We start from the raw sequence: 15,084 nt of genomic DNA, 5'->3' as shown, positions 1-15,084 counted from the left end.
TGAAAGAAATGGGGTACCAAGGGGAGGGGACAAGGGGCTAAAGGAGGTGTTTTGCTCTGTTTTCTTTCAAGGTTAATGCAAGCATGTTTCAGAACTGATAGGACTGAAGGGAGAGCTGAGGCTGGAGTAGAGGGCCATCCCTGATGGGTTGGGGATGGCGCATGACTGAGGCCTTAAGATATCTGAGATGATGCGGGGCTTGGAATCTTCACCAAGAAGGTGGGATGAAACTAGGAGAAGAGCAAAGACAGACTCCTCCTCCAACCTGAAGGGCCAAAAGGGACCACAGTAGCCGCAGGGGCAGCTGCTGGTGGGGGGCCTGGCCAGCAGCACAATGGCGTTCTCACAGGAGGGCTTCCAGATTCTCCGTGAAGAGGTGAGCTCAGCTGCTGAGGAGAGAGGAGAGGGCGGTCTGGAGAGGACAGGGAGAGGCAGTGAGAGGGTGAATGAGGTTGTTTGCCTTTCTTTTGTTTTGTTTTGTTTTTTTGTTTTTTAATATATTTTATTGATTTTTTACAGAGAGGAAGAGAGAAGGATAGAGAGTTAGAAACATCGATCAGCAAGGTACATGCCCTTGACCGGAATCGAACCTGGGACCCTTGAGTCCACAGGCCGACGCTCTATCCACTGAGCCAAACCGGTTTCGGCAGGTTGTTTGCCTTTCTAACAAGTTCCCTGGTGCTGCTGGTGCTGCTGGTCAAGGTCCTCACTTTGAAAATGACTTTGAGAACAAAGCCACACTCAGGGGAACCATTTGCACGGGCTGCCTTGGGACTGCTCAGCAGCACTGAGGTCCCAGAAGAGGTGACACAGTGGTTCCAAAGGCCATGATGGGCCCTGGCTGAGTGGCTCAGTTGGTTGGAGCAGCCACCATACACCAAAAGGTTTCTGGTTGGATTCCTGGTCAGGGCACAGACCCAGGTTGCAGGTTTGATTCCCAGTCAGGGCACAAGCAGAAGGCAATGGATGGATGTTTCTCTTTCACATTGATGCCTCTCTCTAAATATCAATAAAAAAAAAAAAACATACCTTGGGGGGCGGGGGGGCGAGTAGTGAGCCTGGGAACTTGACTGGAAACTGCATTTATCTAGCAAACACTTTTAACAGACTGTGTGTTGGGGGAGGCTGGTCTTGGAAAGGGAGCTCGAAGGGATAAGGCTTTGAAGAGGGCTGAATCCATGCCTGATTGGGTGGGTGGGGGGTGGGATGGATGGATGGATGGATGGATGGATGGATGGATGGATGGCGTGAACCTCAGTCCTCCCCTAATCGGAGCAGCACGCCCGGCAGGGGTCACTGCGCACTGAGGGGCAGGAAGGGGGCGCAGGCGCAGCGGGCGCCGAAGCCCCCCCTGTCGGGGGCGGACTGGAGGTGGGGTTAGAGAAAGGCACGCGAGCAGGATCCAAACTTCCGGTGCCTGCGGAGTGCGGGCAACGGCTGCACCGAGAGAGGCTGCGCTGTCAGAGGCTGCAGGGCGGACGGGCCGGCGCAGCCATGGTGAAGATCAGCTTCCAGCCCGCCGTGGCCGGCATCAAAGGCGACAAGGCCGACAAGGCTTCGGCCTCGGCCTCGGCCTCAGCCTCCGCTCCGGCCGCGGAGATCCTGCTGACGCCGGCGCGGGTGAGAGGGGGCTCGGGTGAGAGGGGCCGGGGCTCCGGGGAGGGACCCAGGCGCGCCTGGCCGCCCCGGGGGTGCCCGGGGGTCATCCACCCTCAGGTGGGGAGGGGCTGGGGTCCTGTCCTAAGGTGGCAGCGCACGTCTAAGTCCGAAGTTTGGGCGGGGGGTCCGGGTCGCTAGTCCCCAGGTGGGGAAGCGCGTAAGGGCTCTTCCAAAAGTATAGGGGCCCTGGGAGCCGAGCCCCGAAATAGAGGGAGGGGGCTGGGCCGACGAAGTTCAAGGGACTGGCGTTTGCGTCTGGTTCCAATCAAGGGGGAGGGGCCGAGAGCCGAGTCCCCAGGTGGGGGATGGGAGGGAGGTTGAACATTATTTCTCCGAAGTAGGGCGGTGGGTCGTGATTGGTGGGAAATGAGGCGGGGGAGGGGCGGGGGGCGGGTTCTGGTGCCGTCGAAGGGAGAGGGGAAGAGGGGCCATTGATTTCGTCCCAAGAGGGGAGGGGGTGGTCGGCCAGCGGTGGGGGACGTGCTGCTTACTCTGCACCTGATGGAGAAAGTAGTGCAAGATGAAATGGAAATAAACCAGAACCCGCCCGGCTGCACGTCCTGGGTTCGAAGTTCGGGGTTCCGAGGCTGATCCTGATCCCACCGACCCCCCGTCCCCTCTTCCTTCCTTCCCCTCCCGGCTCTCCTTCGGGCTGTCCCCTCCCCGCTGCCCGGGCGTCCTACCGCTTCCCAGCTGCGCTTTGTGGGGGCGGGCCTCGTGCACCCCGCCCCCGGCGCGTCCTCCCCTGCCTTCCCCTGCCTCGGGCTGGGGAGAGAAGGCATTTCCGCGGTGGAAAACGGAGCGGCGTGAAGTCTGAGTGGGGAGGCCCCGAGGGGACAGGACGCGTGGCTCGGGCCTGGAGGCGGAGGGAAGGGAGAGCTGGTCCAGCCAGGCAAAGGCGTCTCCGCAGCCTCGCCCACGACGATGTTGGGCCGCATCTAGGGCCCCCAGTCCCTATGGAGACAGGACTTGGAAGAAAAGTTACTGTCCACTCCGTCCCTCTGATGGAGGCTGGGTCCTGAGGACTCTCCTCCGCGCCAAGGCCCTCCCCAAGTGTATGGCTGAGACACACCTCGCCCTGGGTCCGGGGATCTGACGGGGCTGCAGGGAATACCTGTGCCTTGGAAGACGGGACTCTGGAGAGGGGTCTAAGCCATGGGTGTCGCAGCCTGAGCAGGCACCCTGAGTGTGGAATGCTGGGAGCCCGCAGCATCACCGACCACCTGGGCTGGGGCGGGGAGTTGCTATGCCCCCCACCACAACAGCTCCGTCTTAATTTGACGCCTGGATGGGGAGGGGCACTCCATACTTGAAGACTGATCTGCAGCTTTAAAAGTTTCCAATGAGCGCTTTTCGAGCCTCTTTCCTCCCTTCCTCTCTGCCCTGGGGGGTGCTGGGATGAGGGGCCCAAAGCAGCATTCTTGCCCCTTCTTCCAGCTGCCTGGCCCCCAGCCAAGGTCTGGAAAACAAGACCCTGCCTCTAAGAGCTATAGGATTTGGGCAGGAGCGGGGACCAGCCAGATTAAGGGAGGATGTAATTCCAACTCCATCAGAAGGGCCACAGATTTGCAGGAGTGGCACATTCTCGGAAGCACCTTGCTGATAGTGCAGGCCTCGTGGCAGATGCTAGCTAGCATCACCTTGGCAGTAACTGACATCTAGCCTCTGGCTCTTCCCCCTCGCCCAGCGTGAAATGGAAATATCCACGTTTTCCTGGTGCTGTCGGTAATGGCCTTGAGCCTGCTGAGCAAGCCTCCTCCCCCGACCTTGTTGGGCAGGGTCCCCTCACTCACTTAATCATGGAGAGGGGGCAAGGGGTCCTGGGAGGAGGATTAAAATCCGACTCCTTTAGGACAGGTGTGCCTATTAGTGAAATGTTATAGCTGCTCCGGGCCCTGAGGTGCTGCCCAGGGGGCTTGGATGTTTCACCTTTGCTCTGCTGGAATTGGGGCCTTGGGAGAAGAGTTCACCTCGGCCAGCCTCTGGTGGCCTCTCCGGGCCAGTGGGCACATTTCCCACATCCAGTGCCCAGGCAGTGAGTACAGCCGGCGCCAGCATTCACAGATGTCGCCCAGGACAGAGTATCAGCCATTTATCAGGGCTCTGAAGGAGAGGTGAGTGGGACAGGCAGGCTGTTTGGGAGGCCCCGGGAGCTGCTTCATCAAGACAGGTCATTTGAGTTTTGTGCCACTCGGGTGGGGACGCAGAGGAAAGCCTATTAGAAGGTATCTTCCGGCTGGGGCTGACTCGGACCCCTTCTTGGTTACTGAACTGGACTCAACAATAAGACTCAGAGCCGAGGCAGGACCACAGGATGCACAGATGAGCTTGTAAATGCCTTGCATCGGGCGAGCCACCCTTTGGCGCTGTGATAAAATGCCACCTGTGTGCAGGCCTAGGGGCCAGGGTGTGGCAGCACCACCCTCAGAGCAGGCTCCCCCTGCTTCTGGGCAAAACCTGGAACACAAGGAGGATTTTGTCCCCAGACCTGCTGCCGGAAGGCAGAGGCTCGGTGGGCCTGGAAGGGATGGGGTGGGGGCCCAGCTGGGCCTCCAGCTGCCCACTCTCCCCACATGGTGCTTGCCTCTGAGATAATGAGAAGCCTGCACTGATGGGGGGCTGGTGGGGAAGCACCCCCTCTTAGCACCTTCTGGCCATATCATTCTTAATGGGCGAGAGGGAGCAATAGGGGCCCAAGAGGAGGATTGCAATCTGTCCTAAAGGGTTACACCTTTAGGACATGTGCATGTTAGTGAACATGGCCAGCTCTACACCCCTCAGCACCCTCCCCTCTCCCACAGTTCTCTGTGCCTATGTATTCTCTCTCTCTCTCTCTCTCTCTCTCTCTCTCTCTCTCTCTCTCTCTCTCACTCACACACTCACACACAAACACACAAACACACACACACACACACACACACACACACACACACACAGAGCCAGGAGATGTGGACATGTCCTCACTCGACCCAATTTGGGGGCTGTGAGAAGAAAGGAACAAGTTCAATACAGTCATCTTCTCAGCGCTGCAATTTTCTCTGGCTTTTGCCTTTGATTAATGGCCCCTGTGTCCTCCCTCCCAGCCTGCATACCTGAGAATCAGATTTCACCTTCTGTGCCCTGGCCTCAGGCCCTTGGCAGCGGGGAGCTGGGTCCCCCGGAGTGGTTGGGGGGAGGTCCCTGCCAGCCCAGAGGGTGGATCTGGCCAGGCTTGGAGTCCTCCCGTCCCATAGGCCCCAAGGGCTGGGTTGAAAGGACCCTCGTGAAAATGCAGGCCAGCTCTGGGTCCTGCCCCATGGCAGTGTGGGGACACGGGGCTGTCCTATTCCTGGCCTGCCCTGGGCCTTCCCAGAGCACCAGACTTTTCTACTCTCTGTTCTGTTTCCCTCAGCCTGCCCTTGCATGTTCCAAGGCTGTCAGCAGAGTGCCAGGGAGGATGAGTTTCTCTTAGTGACAGAAAAAAAAAATGTTGTGATAAAATCACAGAAGCGCAGCCTCTCCGAGCTCGCTCCCCAGGAGAGCTCCAGCAGCCCGCCTTCTCGTCCTCCCAAGCCTTTTCTCTGGATCTCGTCTTGACCGTGGGGAATGGAGCAGAATCCATCCCGAGCGCCAAGCAGAGTGAAGGGCTGTGCAGGAGTGTCCTCGGGGGTCTCACTGTTCTCCTCACCCACCGCACTGGGGTGCTGCTGGGTCCCACGATAGGAATGGGGTTCCAGTGATGGCAAAGTCATCACCTCTGTCAGCATCTGAGCACAGCTCTGCATTTGCCCATTCTCATCTCACCCTATCAGTGTTCTCTCTCTCTCTCCCTCTCTCTCTCCCTCTCTCTCTCTCTCTCTCTCTCTCTCACTCACACACACACGCACACGCGCGCACACACACACACACACACACACGCACACACACACACACGTGCCCTTGTCTCTGTGAGCTGCAGCCTGGGAAAGAAAGGTGCTGAGGAGGGGTGTGATGCTGGGGAGGGGAGGGGAGACCCCTCGCACCAGCCGGCAGTCCTGGCCTTCTGGTTCCCTGTAGCCTCCTCCTCCAGCCTGCAACTGTAGCTTAATCCGCTTGCAGTTATTTCGGACATTGCCACCAGGGGAAGGTAGATGGGCGCGCTCTCCAGGAGCCGGGGGGTCTGCTGAGTTAATGCTCCAGTTGGCTGGGTTCCCCTGACTGTTTTGGCCTTGCCTTTGCTAAGTCGTTTAATGAGCGCCATTGTGGGGCTGAGGGAAGCAGGCAGGCAGAGGCTCAGGCCCCTCTTGGGTCCCCACAGGTCTGGCTCACGTGCCTCACAAGAGTACACAGCCAGGCACTTTGCTCAGAAAGCCCAGTTGCTATGGAAACAGTATGCAATATTTTCTACTTTCTAAATGGAAGCTCCCAAATGCCTGGATGTAGTAACTGCTTCTCGTGGGGGCTGCATTTTCCTGGGTCTCTTGCATGGCAGATGAAGCTGGCCATCTCGCTGAGTGAGCTGGGGGGCCAGGGAAGCAGTGGCAGCGTTGGGGCAGGATTCAGGGGCCCACCCTCCTGTATGGGGCCCTTTTGTCTGGAAGCAGGGACATCCGTGGTTTCCCATCTGCCTCATGACGGCCTCTGGTCCTGCTTTTTCTTCCAGCCACTGCTCGGCCACGATGCTTCTGGGGTTTGGCCCCCGAAGGCTGGAGGGTCGGGAGGGTCGGGAGAGGAGTAGGGGATGAGCCCCAGTATGCACTCAGTGGGTGGCAACAGAGGCAGGAGAAGGAGCCATTTGTCCACTGCACATCTAGGAAAAGTGGGGGATCCCCAACCTTCACAGTGACCGACCCCCACGGAGATGTGAGGACACAGGGCAGTGTCAGGTGTCCTGGCTGCAGGCTGTGTCCTCGGCCACATTAGCCACCCTCACATTCAGCTGGGGGCGTGAGCCTCACCTCCTCCCTCCTCTGTCCTCTCTGACCTCCTCTCCTCTCCGCCCTCTCCAGCTGCCTTGCCCGCCCCTTAGAAACACCTGACCCGGCCGACCGGAGCAGAAAGGCAGCTGTAACCCTGGTAGGCCTCACCTTGACCAGGCACTTCCTCTGTGGAGCAGGCCCTGGGGCTCTGGCTTGTCGCCCATTGACTGTTCTGCTGTTTTGTTGTTGTTTTTAAAGCAGTTCTCACAAGCCTGCTCCTCTGGTTTTCTTGAAGAAGGAGCATACGCCTGACCCCCTTGCCGCCTGACCCCCTTGCCGCCTGACCCCCTTGCCGCCTCAACAGCTGTCTCAGTGGTGGCCCTAACCAGGGAAAGTTGAGCTGATAAAGATCTGCTATTTATAACCAGCATTTATCCTGAACCGAGGGCTTTCAGGTCTTTGTCTCCTTTACTCCCGACAAAACCCCCTCAGGACAAAACCCTGTGGGGAGGCGGGCGGCCTGGTCACTTTCACAGGGAGGGGAACTGCTCCGAGGGGCACTGCAGTGCGCCTGCTGGATCCCAGCCCCTGCTGGGGCCTCAGCGCTGGGTCCCACCGAAGACACATGTGGGTGCAGAGGGGCAGGAGGCACAGCTGGCAGGGTCCCGGCCTGCCTTCTGAGTCAGCAACGTTCCTGAGGACCACGCACAAGACGGGGGATCCCCGGGTGGCTTGTTCCTCTGAGATGCTGGCAGAGCCTGGCTCTTGGGTCGCCCTGTCCATTGCTGCTCCTGGGAGCCCATTGGAAAGTCAAAGCCATTGCTTTGAGCAGGATGGGCAGGGGCACCTCTCCATTCTGTGTCTCACCCCATGGCGGCAGAGGCTGGGGCCGCTGGCCTGGTGAGGGATGTGCCCAGAGAGGGGGAGGGTCCTCCAGGCCTTCTTTGCCCTCCCCAAGCAGGAAAGCAACAGCTCCTCTGATGGGACTTTCCTCTGCTCCCCGAGGCCCGAGCCACCCCCCCCTCCCCAACATGTGCCAAACCAGGAGCCACAGGGGAGAGGACTTGAGGGGCACAGCAGACTGGACCTCCTGTGCTGAGAGATATGGGCCTGTCCTAAGTAACTAGGACCTGAACTGTGACCCCACCCTCCTGCCACCCACTCCAGGATGAAGGGAGAGAGGAAACATGGCTCAAAGAGGGCTAAGCAGGCAGTGGCAAGGCCCAGTGAGGAGCTGGGCTCTGAGCTGGAGCTCCTCCCCTCCCCCCACACTGCCCCAGCTCCTTGAGGGTGGGGGTGGGGCGGGAGTCTTTGGCACTGGTCTCTAACCTCACCTGGCTGTATCTGGACACCACGGAGGAGGGTTTGGATGGAGGGCACTGGAGGCAGAGTCAAGCCTGGCACCTTTACAGCAGCTCACAGGGTGAAGGAAGGCCTGGGTTAGAGAGGACAGTGTAAAGAGGGATGAGCAAGGTCACACGGGTCCAGTGCTGCAGGTGAAGCGTGCTACGGGGATTACACACATCCGCCATCCACCCGCCCGACACACGTGGTATGGCCTGGAGCTGGGTCTGGTTGGCTTGCTGCTGCTTGGCAGCCCTGCAGCTACTGTCCTGAGCCCAAGCCTGGCTCTCAGAGCAGGTTTTACCGGGAGCCTCCTGCCCCAGCTCCCTGGTGGCAGCTGCTGCTGCCACAACCACGTTTCCCTCCTGGCAGAAGCATCCTGGCTTCTGGAAGCCTCCTGACAGCCTGCCTGGCACTGCCAGCCGGGCCTGTGTGAGGCCATCACTGCCTGGAAGGCTGAGCTCTGCTCAGCGTGGACAAGCCCAGTGCTGCCTGGCCGGACGGAGACCAGCCCGACCCTGTGGGCCTCCTGGAGCCCCTGTCCCCATCAGTCAGTGACTGCTCCCTGCCACGGCCCCCCTCCCACGGCCCCCATTCCAGTCCACCCTGTGGACTCCAGCCTTCAGGTGGATCTTGTCACTCCCCACCTCAAAAGCCTCCCTGGCTCCCCACTGCCCAGAGCACCCCAATTCCCATAGGTGACGAGGCCTGGCACAATGACTAAGGCCATGTCTGTGCTTCCCCCTTCTGTGTTTGAAAGAATACCCTGTGGTCACAGCTGGTCCCATGAAGGGGACTCATGCAGGGGAATTCCAGATGCGCCTGCTGAGCCCCAGTGCGTCATTTTGTGGCCTCGTGGTGGGTCTCAGTCTCTGTGTACACGACCGGAGGAGCTGGGGGAGCCCTCGGCTTCCTTTTCTTCCAGATAATTTCCCGTGCACCACCCTTCCTCTCCCCTGACCCCAAGGCTCCGCCCAGGCCAGCAGGGCGAGGTCTCACTTCGGAAAAGGGGTGGGAGGATTCCAGGGTGCAGGACCCCCAGCTAACTGACCCTGCACTGCTGTCTGCAGGAGGAGCGGCCCCCCTACCACCGCCACAAGAAGGGGGGCTCCGTAGGCAGCGTGTGCTACCTGTCGATGGGCATGGTGGTGCTGCTCATGGGCCTCGTGTTCGCCTCCGTCTACATCTACAGATACTTCTTTCTCGCTCAGGTGAGGCTGGGTGGGAGGGGGGCGGGCTCTCAGAGAAAGGGGAGCATTCAGAAAGGGGAGTGTGGGAGTTTGCAGCGGATGTGGGAGCTAGCAGGAGAGGGCAGCATGAGGAGTTGAGAGCCAGGTCCTTGGGGTTTGTGAAGAGGGGGAGCAGGAAGCCCTGGGCATGCCCCCCCCAGATGGGAGGAGTGCCCAAGCTAGCCCAGAAGGCCTGCCCCCTCATCCTCCCTGGAGCGTCCTTGGGCTCAGTCAGCTCACCCTTAGCCCCTCATCCTGGGGAGCCTCGCTCTGGTCCAGGAGCCAGGACTGGGGCCCGTCCTCTAACGCCTACAGACCCTGGACGAGTGTCCTTACCCATTTCATCAGACACACCTGAGGTCAACAGGAAACTCTCCCAGGAGTGCAGTCAGCCATGGGGAAGCCGGGATTAGAACCTGGGCCTGTGTGGCCCGAGGCCCCTTCCCACAGATTCACCTTGGGCCGTTGTCATCAGAAACGCAGATCGAGCACAAATCAGAACTCTGATCCCTCAAACCCTGTGCCCAAGGGTCACGCTTTAAGGAATTCCATCCCAGTTTATCTTTGGACGTAGGTGAGTGGAGAGACCCACTCACCACCACACCTGCAGCTGGCCCACCCCCAGCGATCTGCTCCTGCAGCCAGTCTGGGCTTCAGCTAGGCCTGAACTGTTCATGGTCACAGTGACCTTGTGATCAACCCAGACCTGGGGAGGGAGGCAGTGCCCCTCGAACTCAGAGCTGAAGGTAGTTAAGTTAAGGTAGCTCAAAAGAGGAACCTTAAGTACAACAGATGAGGAATCTCAGAGGGATGAAAAGGCTGCGAATTGCCAGTCATTTATGACCCCAGTGACCTCTCCCACCCTTAAGCATTGGCCTTTACCTTGGTCCTCACTCAGGTTTCCCACAAGGGAAATCACTGAAGAGTTTCTGTTCCTTGGGACTTTCCCCTTAGAACCCGCTGACTTCCCCTTTTGTCCTCCCTCCCCGCAAGGCCTGCTCCCCACCTTTCCCTGGTTTTCACTTTCCTGAGCGGACCCTGGGGCCTTTTCCTGCTGTGGCCACAGCCCACTCTGGCTTCTGGTCCCCTCTATTCCCAGCCCCCACTCACACTCCAGGGTTCCTCACCCACCACAATTGCCAGGGACTGGGGCACCTCAGACTAGCCTCTGGTCTGTGCCCTGGGACCCTGTGATTCATGCGTGCTCACTCATCCTGGAGCTTGCTTGCACAGAGACAGGGGGAAAGTCCTGCCCAGTTCAGGCCAGTGTCCGGGCACCGATGGAGGAGCCCCTGGAGAATTACCAGTGGGCCCACCCGGTCGGTCCCTGGCCTCAATCATGTCACACTGCCCCCCTTCCCTTATTTTTTAAAAAATATATTTTTATTGATTTCAGTGAGGACGGAGAGGGAGAGAGATCAATGATGAGAGAGAATCATTGATCGGCTGCCTCCCGCACACCCCACACTGGGGATCAAGCCCACAACCAGGCATGTGCCCTAGCTGGGAATCAAACCGTGACCTCCTGGTTCATAGGTCGACGCTCACTCACTGAGCCACGCTGGCCTGGCTCCCTTCCCTTATGATGGAGTGACAGGCCGGCCACTCAGAGAACAGCGTTGGCCAAGGTTTCTCATGAGGCATGGGGCCCAGGGAAGGTGGGGGCTGGTGTGAGGTTGGACATGGAACTGCAATCACGAGGGCTGCCTCTCAGCTCCTCCCCGCCCCCACTTTGCCCCCAGGTCTTCAGGGCCCCACAGCAGGAGGAGGAAAGATGGGTGAATGCTCTCTGGTGGCGGTGGAGGGCGCTGCCTGCCCCCGGAGCCCAGCTTGTTCAGTTCAAGCTCCTGTGTTTGCCCCTGAGGACCCTCCTGCTCACCCCAGGCTCTTTCTCAGGTGTCTGTCCCTCTGGGTCCTCCCCGTGCTGGTCCACCCCATTTCCCAAGCACAGACTCATGGACCTGAGGTCAGAAGAAGCCTGAGGGAGCACCTCATTTTACAAATGGGGAAACTGAGGCCCGGAGAGGTCATCCACCTAGGAAATGGTTGGCCCAGCTCACCCTCCCTGACTCCCCACGTTTCTCAGTTTCTCCATCTGTGAAATGGGTCTCACAGTCCCACTCTTCCTGTGTCCTCCGGCCTTCAGAGAGTGAAGTGGTTGGGCAGGTGGCAGTGGCCGTGCCCAGGGCACTGCGTGACCAGTCTGTCTCTCCCCACCTTGCTCAGCTGGCCCGAGACAACTTCTTCCACTGCGGCGTCTTCTACGAGGACTCCCTGTCCTCCCAGGCCCGCACCCGGATGGAGCTGGAGGAGGATGTGAAGATTTACCTCGAAGATAACTACGAGCGCATCAACGTGCCGGTGCCCCAGTTTGGTGGCGGCGACCCTGCCGACATCATCCACGACTTCCAGCGGGTGAGGCCAGCCAGGGGCTGAGGCCGGGGCCGGCCGGGGTGGGAAGAGGGGCACCCAGGGGCCGCAGCCCCCTTCCACCAAGAGTCATGAGGAAGAAGAGGCGTGAAAGGAGAATGCTGACGGCCCTTTACATCCTTTGACCATAGACAGAGTAATATCAACCGTGTGTAGGGCATGTCTGACTACGGCTTAGCTTTGTTGAGGTTTTAAAGACATTGCTTTCATTATACCAGGTGCTAAAGTAAGTTTATGGTTGTGAATATACAAAACATGAAGTTTTTGTATTATTAGTTAGTAATTGTATTATTTTCATACGAACAACTGAATCTACTTCTGCCCTGCATGGGGAACGCAATTATCACTGAATGAACGAGCCACGGATTCTCCCCCCGCCACCTGGCAGCTGCAGACGCTGGCTTCGTGGGTCAGGATGTCCCTTTTTATCGCATATTCCTGTGCCACGTTTATCGAGGTGCAGCACAAGGAGGGCCTGGGGTTGGGAGTTTCTCCCTGAGGGTCCGCAGAAGTGGGCCTCCCAGCTTTGATAGCATGCAGTCGGGACATCACTGTGTTCCCACACCTCAGCTCTGTCACCCGTGAGAAGAGCCCTGTGACACAGGCGTTTCACACTTGGTGTCTTGCATCTAGTAAATGAAACACAGGCTGGGAGTGGAGCAAGAAAAAAGGGGTGTATCCCCACGGCGGGGGTGGGGTTTCTGCCTTTGCTAGCCAGAGGCCTCTCCTAGCCCCCTCCCCCCCATGGGCCAGGCCCTCACCTGCAGGGACTGACATGGCCCCTCCTTCTCCCCAGGGTCTGACCGCTTACCATGACATCTCCCTGGACAAGTGCTATGTCATCGAGCTCAACACCACCATCGTGCTGCCCCCTCGCAACTTCTGGGAGCTCCTCATGAACGTGAAGGTGAGCGGTGGTGTTGGCGGTATCTTGTCCCTCCCTGTGGAGCCAGGCCTGGGGTAAGGGAGGTTCCACGTCCTCACTCTATGCCCCAGCCCATACCCCACTATACACCTCACTGCATACCCCATTCCATGCCCCACTCCATGCCCCAGTCACAGTGCAGGGAGATGCGGAGGCTCTGCCCTTAGGGTGGGAGGCCAGATCCCCACACACGCAGAATTCAGGGCAGCTCAGGGCAGCGCAGGTGGCAGTACTTAGCACAGCAGCAAGTGCCTGGGGGCATTAGAAGGCCGAGCTGTGGAGCCTCTGAATGAGGGAGGGGGCATGTGTGCATTTCAATGTTGGGGGACACAGCTCGAGTGAGCAGAAGGGTGGCGACAGGGGAGTGGGCAGTGAGCTAGTGGAGACCACAGGAGGGGGAGCCCTGTGTACTGACCAGAGCTGTGGCCACTCCCTTTGCAGAGAGGCACCTACCTGCCGCAGACGTACATCATCCAGGAGGAGATGGTGGTCACAGAACACGTCAACGACAAGGAGACCCTGGGCTCCTTCATCTACCACCTGTGCAACGGGAAGGACACCTACCGGCTGCGGCGCCGGGCAACTCGGAGGCGTGAGTGGCCCCTGCCCTGGGCTCCACTCCAGGCCCGTCCCAGAGTGCTGGCCCCAGAGCTGGAGACCAGTGGTCAGACAGCTCAGATGGCAGCAGCAGTAAATGTTAATTGAGCACTTAGTACATACCACGCATTTTACGCTCTTTATGTCCTTAAAGAGTGTAAGTTATCATCATCATCATCATCATCATCATCATCATTATTGCTGCCCCTTTTAAAGGTGAGGAAACTGAGGCTCCGAGAAGTTAGTTAATCCCTCTAAACTTTAGAGTCTAAAGTCACACAGCAGGAGGGAGGCAATGCTGAGCATTTTACTGCGCTGCCTGGGGTGAACCTGGGTTTGTTTTCCTGGGCCTCCTCCCCCTCCCCTCTGGCCCCCTCAGGCTCTGAGGCTGGTGGCTTCGTAGCCCAGCCAGTTCTGGGCCAGGACACGGCCTCACTGGGAATTCTCTGTTCCCCGCAGGAATCAACAAGCGTGGGGCCAAGAACTGCAACGCCATCCGCCACTTCGAGAACACCTTCGTGGTGGAGACGCTCATCTGCGGGGCGGTGTGAAGGCCTCCCCGCCCTCCCTGTCCCCCCCCCCCCGCCTCTCCTCTTTTCTCTTCCTGCCACTCTCTGGCCTTCCTTCTTCCCCTCTCTTAGCTTGTACTTTGGACGCCATTCCATAGACGTAACGTGCCTCCCCATTCCCGTCCAGCCCTGCCCACCGCCCTGTACCAGAGCCGGGACCGCTCCAGGCCCTCACCTCCGCTGACGTCCTGGGCCTGGGGGACAGAGAGGGCGCCCTGAGATGGTTTCTGTGACCACCATCTTAAAGTTGGGTCCTCTGGGGAAGACTGGGTGGAGGGGCTGGGCCCGTGGGGGTCCTGGGCTAAGGGATAGGGTGCGGGGAGGGGTGTGGAGTGGGGTTCAGAAATGTCTGCACAGTTGGGAAAGTCCCAAAGGCTTTTTCCTTGGATGGCACACTCCCTCCCGTGTCCCAGTTCCCGGGTCTGGGCTGAGGATGGCGGACTGTGCCAGGGATGGACCCACCAGAGCACAAGGGAAGGTGGTTGTCCTGGGGGCCTCCCAGGACTCCTGTCAGTGCCTTCAGCCCACCAGAGGGAGCCTGGAGCTTGGGGGTGGGGATGAGTTTGTCAAGCACAATCGTTCTCTGAGTGGAACCAAAGAGGGAGGAGCCAGGCCCCCCAGGAGTATGGTAGGGTCCCACAGCCGCAGCCGCGCTGGAACAGGGCAGAGGAGGGTCGCTTCTCCCCCCTCGCTGAGGGGCTGAGCGCAGCACTGATGCACCAAGTGGGTGGGGGCCCCTGGCTCCCTCCACGCTTCGAGCTGTTGTAGGAGATAAGGTGGAGGGGAGGGAGAGCACCTGGTACCTGCACACCCTGCCTCCTCTTTGTTCTGAAATCCGTGCCCCTCTGCTTTGGGGGGAATGCACCATTCTTCCTTTTCCTCCTCACTTTTGCATGTTTTACTGATCATTCCATATGCTAACCGCTCTGAGCCCTGAGCCTTGAAGAGGAGGCTTCAACGCCTCCAGTCAGGCTTAGGTGCTCCCTGGAGATGAAACTCTTAAATGCTTTGTATATTTTCTCACTTAGATTTCTTTTCAGAAGTGTCTGTAGAACAATAAAAATCTTTGACTTCTGACTTTGACTGAAAGTGGCAGGTGGGGGTGGGCAGGGCAGGGGTGCTACAGCCTGGGGGCAGAGTGGCAGGGGGTGGGGTGGGGGGCAGTAGGCAGGGGCAGCCAGCAGGCTTTGGCGTCTGATCCCTGCAGAGGTGGGCCTGTTCCCTGGTCCAGCCAAGGACCGTAGATGTCCCCTCATAAGCCGGGTAGATTCACGTTTTACAGGTGAGGGGGCTCTGAGGGCTTGCACAACCTGCCCAAGGTTACGCTGCTTCTAAGTGCCCCTAAACCACCCCGGAAGATGACATCATTATTGCTTGTCCTTAAGCACAAGGACGCTGACGTGTTCTCCACGATTTCTGGGCATTAAGTAACCACGTTGGTGGGGCTGCGCTGA

At 58.9% G+C, this 15,084-nt stretch overlaps 1 protein-coding gene across 2 annotated transcripts; it reads left to right on the top strand.

Annotated features, from left to right (window-relative positions):
• The first annotated feature begins 1,409 nt into the window (after positions 1–1,409).
• Positions 1,410–14,707, top strand: ITM2C (integral membrane protein 2C). Of its 2 annotated transcripts, XM_008160204.3 has the most exons (6): positions 1,410–1,620; positions 8,951–9,091; positions 11,336–11,524; positions 12,336–12,446; positions 12,906–13,056; positions 13,521–14,707. In XM_008160204.3, the coding sequence occupies exons 1-6, from the start codon at positions 1,495–1,497 to the stop codon at positions 13,610–13,612; spliced, it is 810 nt and encodes a 269-aa protein (XP_008158426.1). In that variant the 5' UTR covers positions 1,410–1,494; the 3' UTR covers positions 13,613–14,707. The 2 variants fall into 2 exon arrangements, with proteins under 2 accessions (XP_008158426.1, XP_027993076.1); XM_028137275.2 differs by lacking the exon at positions 8,951–9,091.
• Positions 14,708–15,084: the final 377 nt, after the last annotated feature.

Source organism: Eptesicus fuscus, chromosome 11 (assembly GCF_027574615.1).
Source record: "Eptesicus fuscus isolate TK198812 chromosome 11, DD_ASM_mEF_20220401, whole genome shotgun sequence".
NCBI lineage: Eukaryota > Metazoa > Chordata > Mammalia > Chiroptera > Vespertilionidae > Eptesicus > Eptesicus fuscus.
The sequence above is the reverse complement of the archived record's forward strand: the minus strand, read 5'-3'. Positions and strand labels throughout refer to the sequence as shown.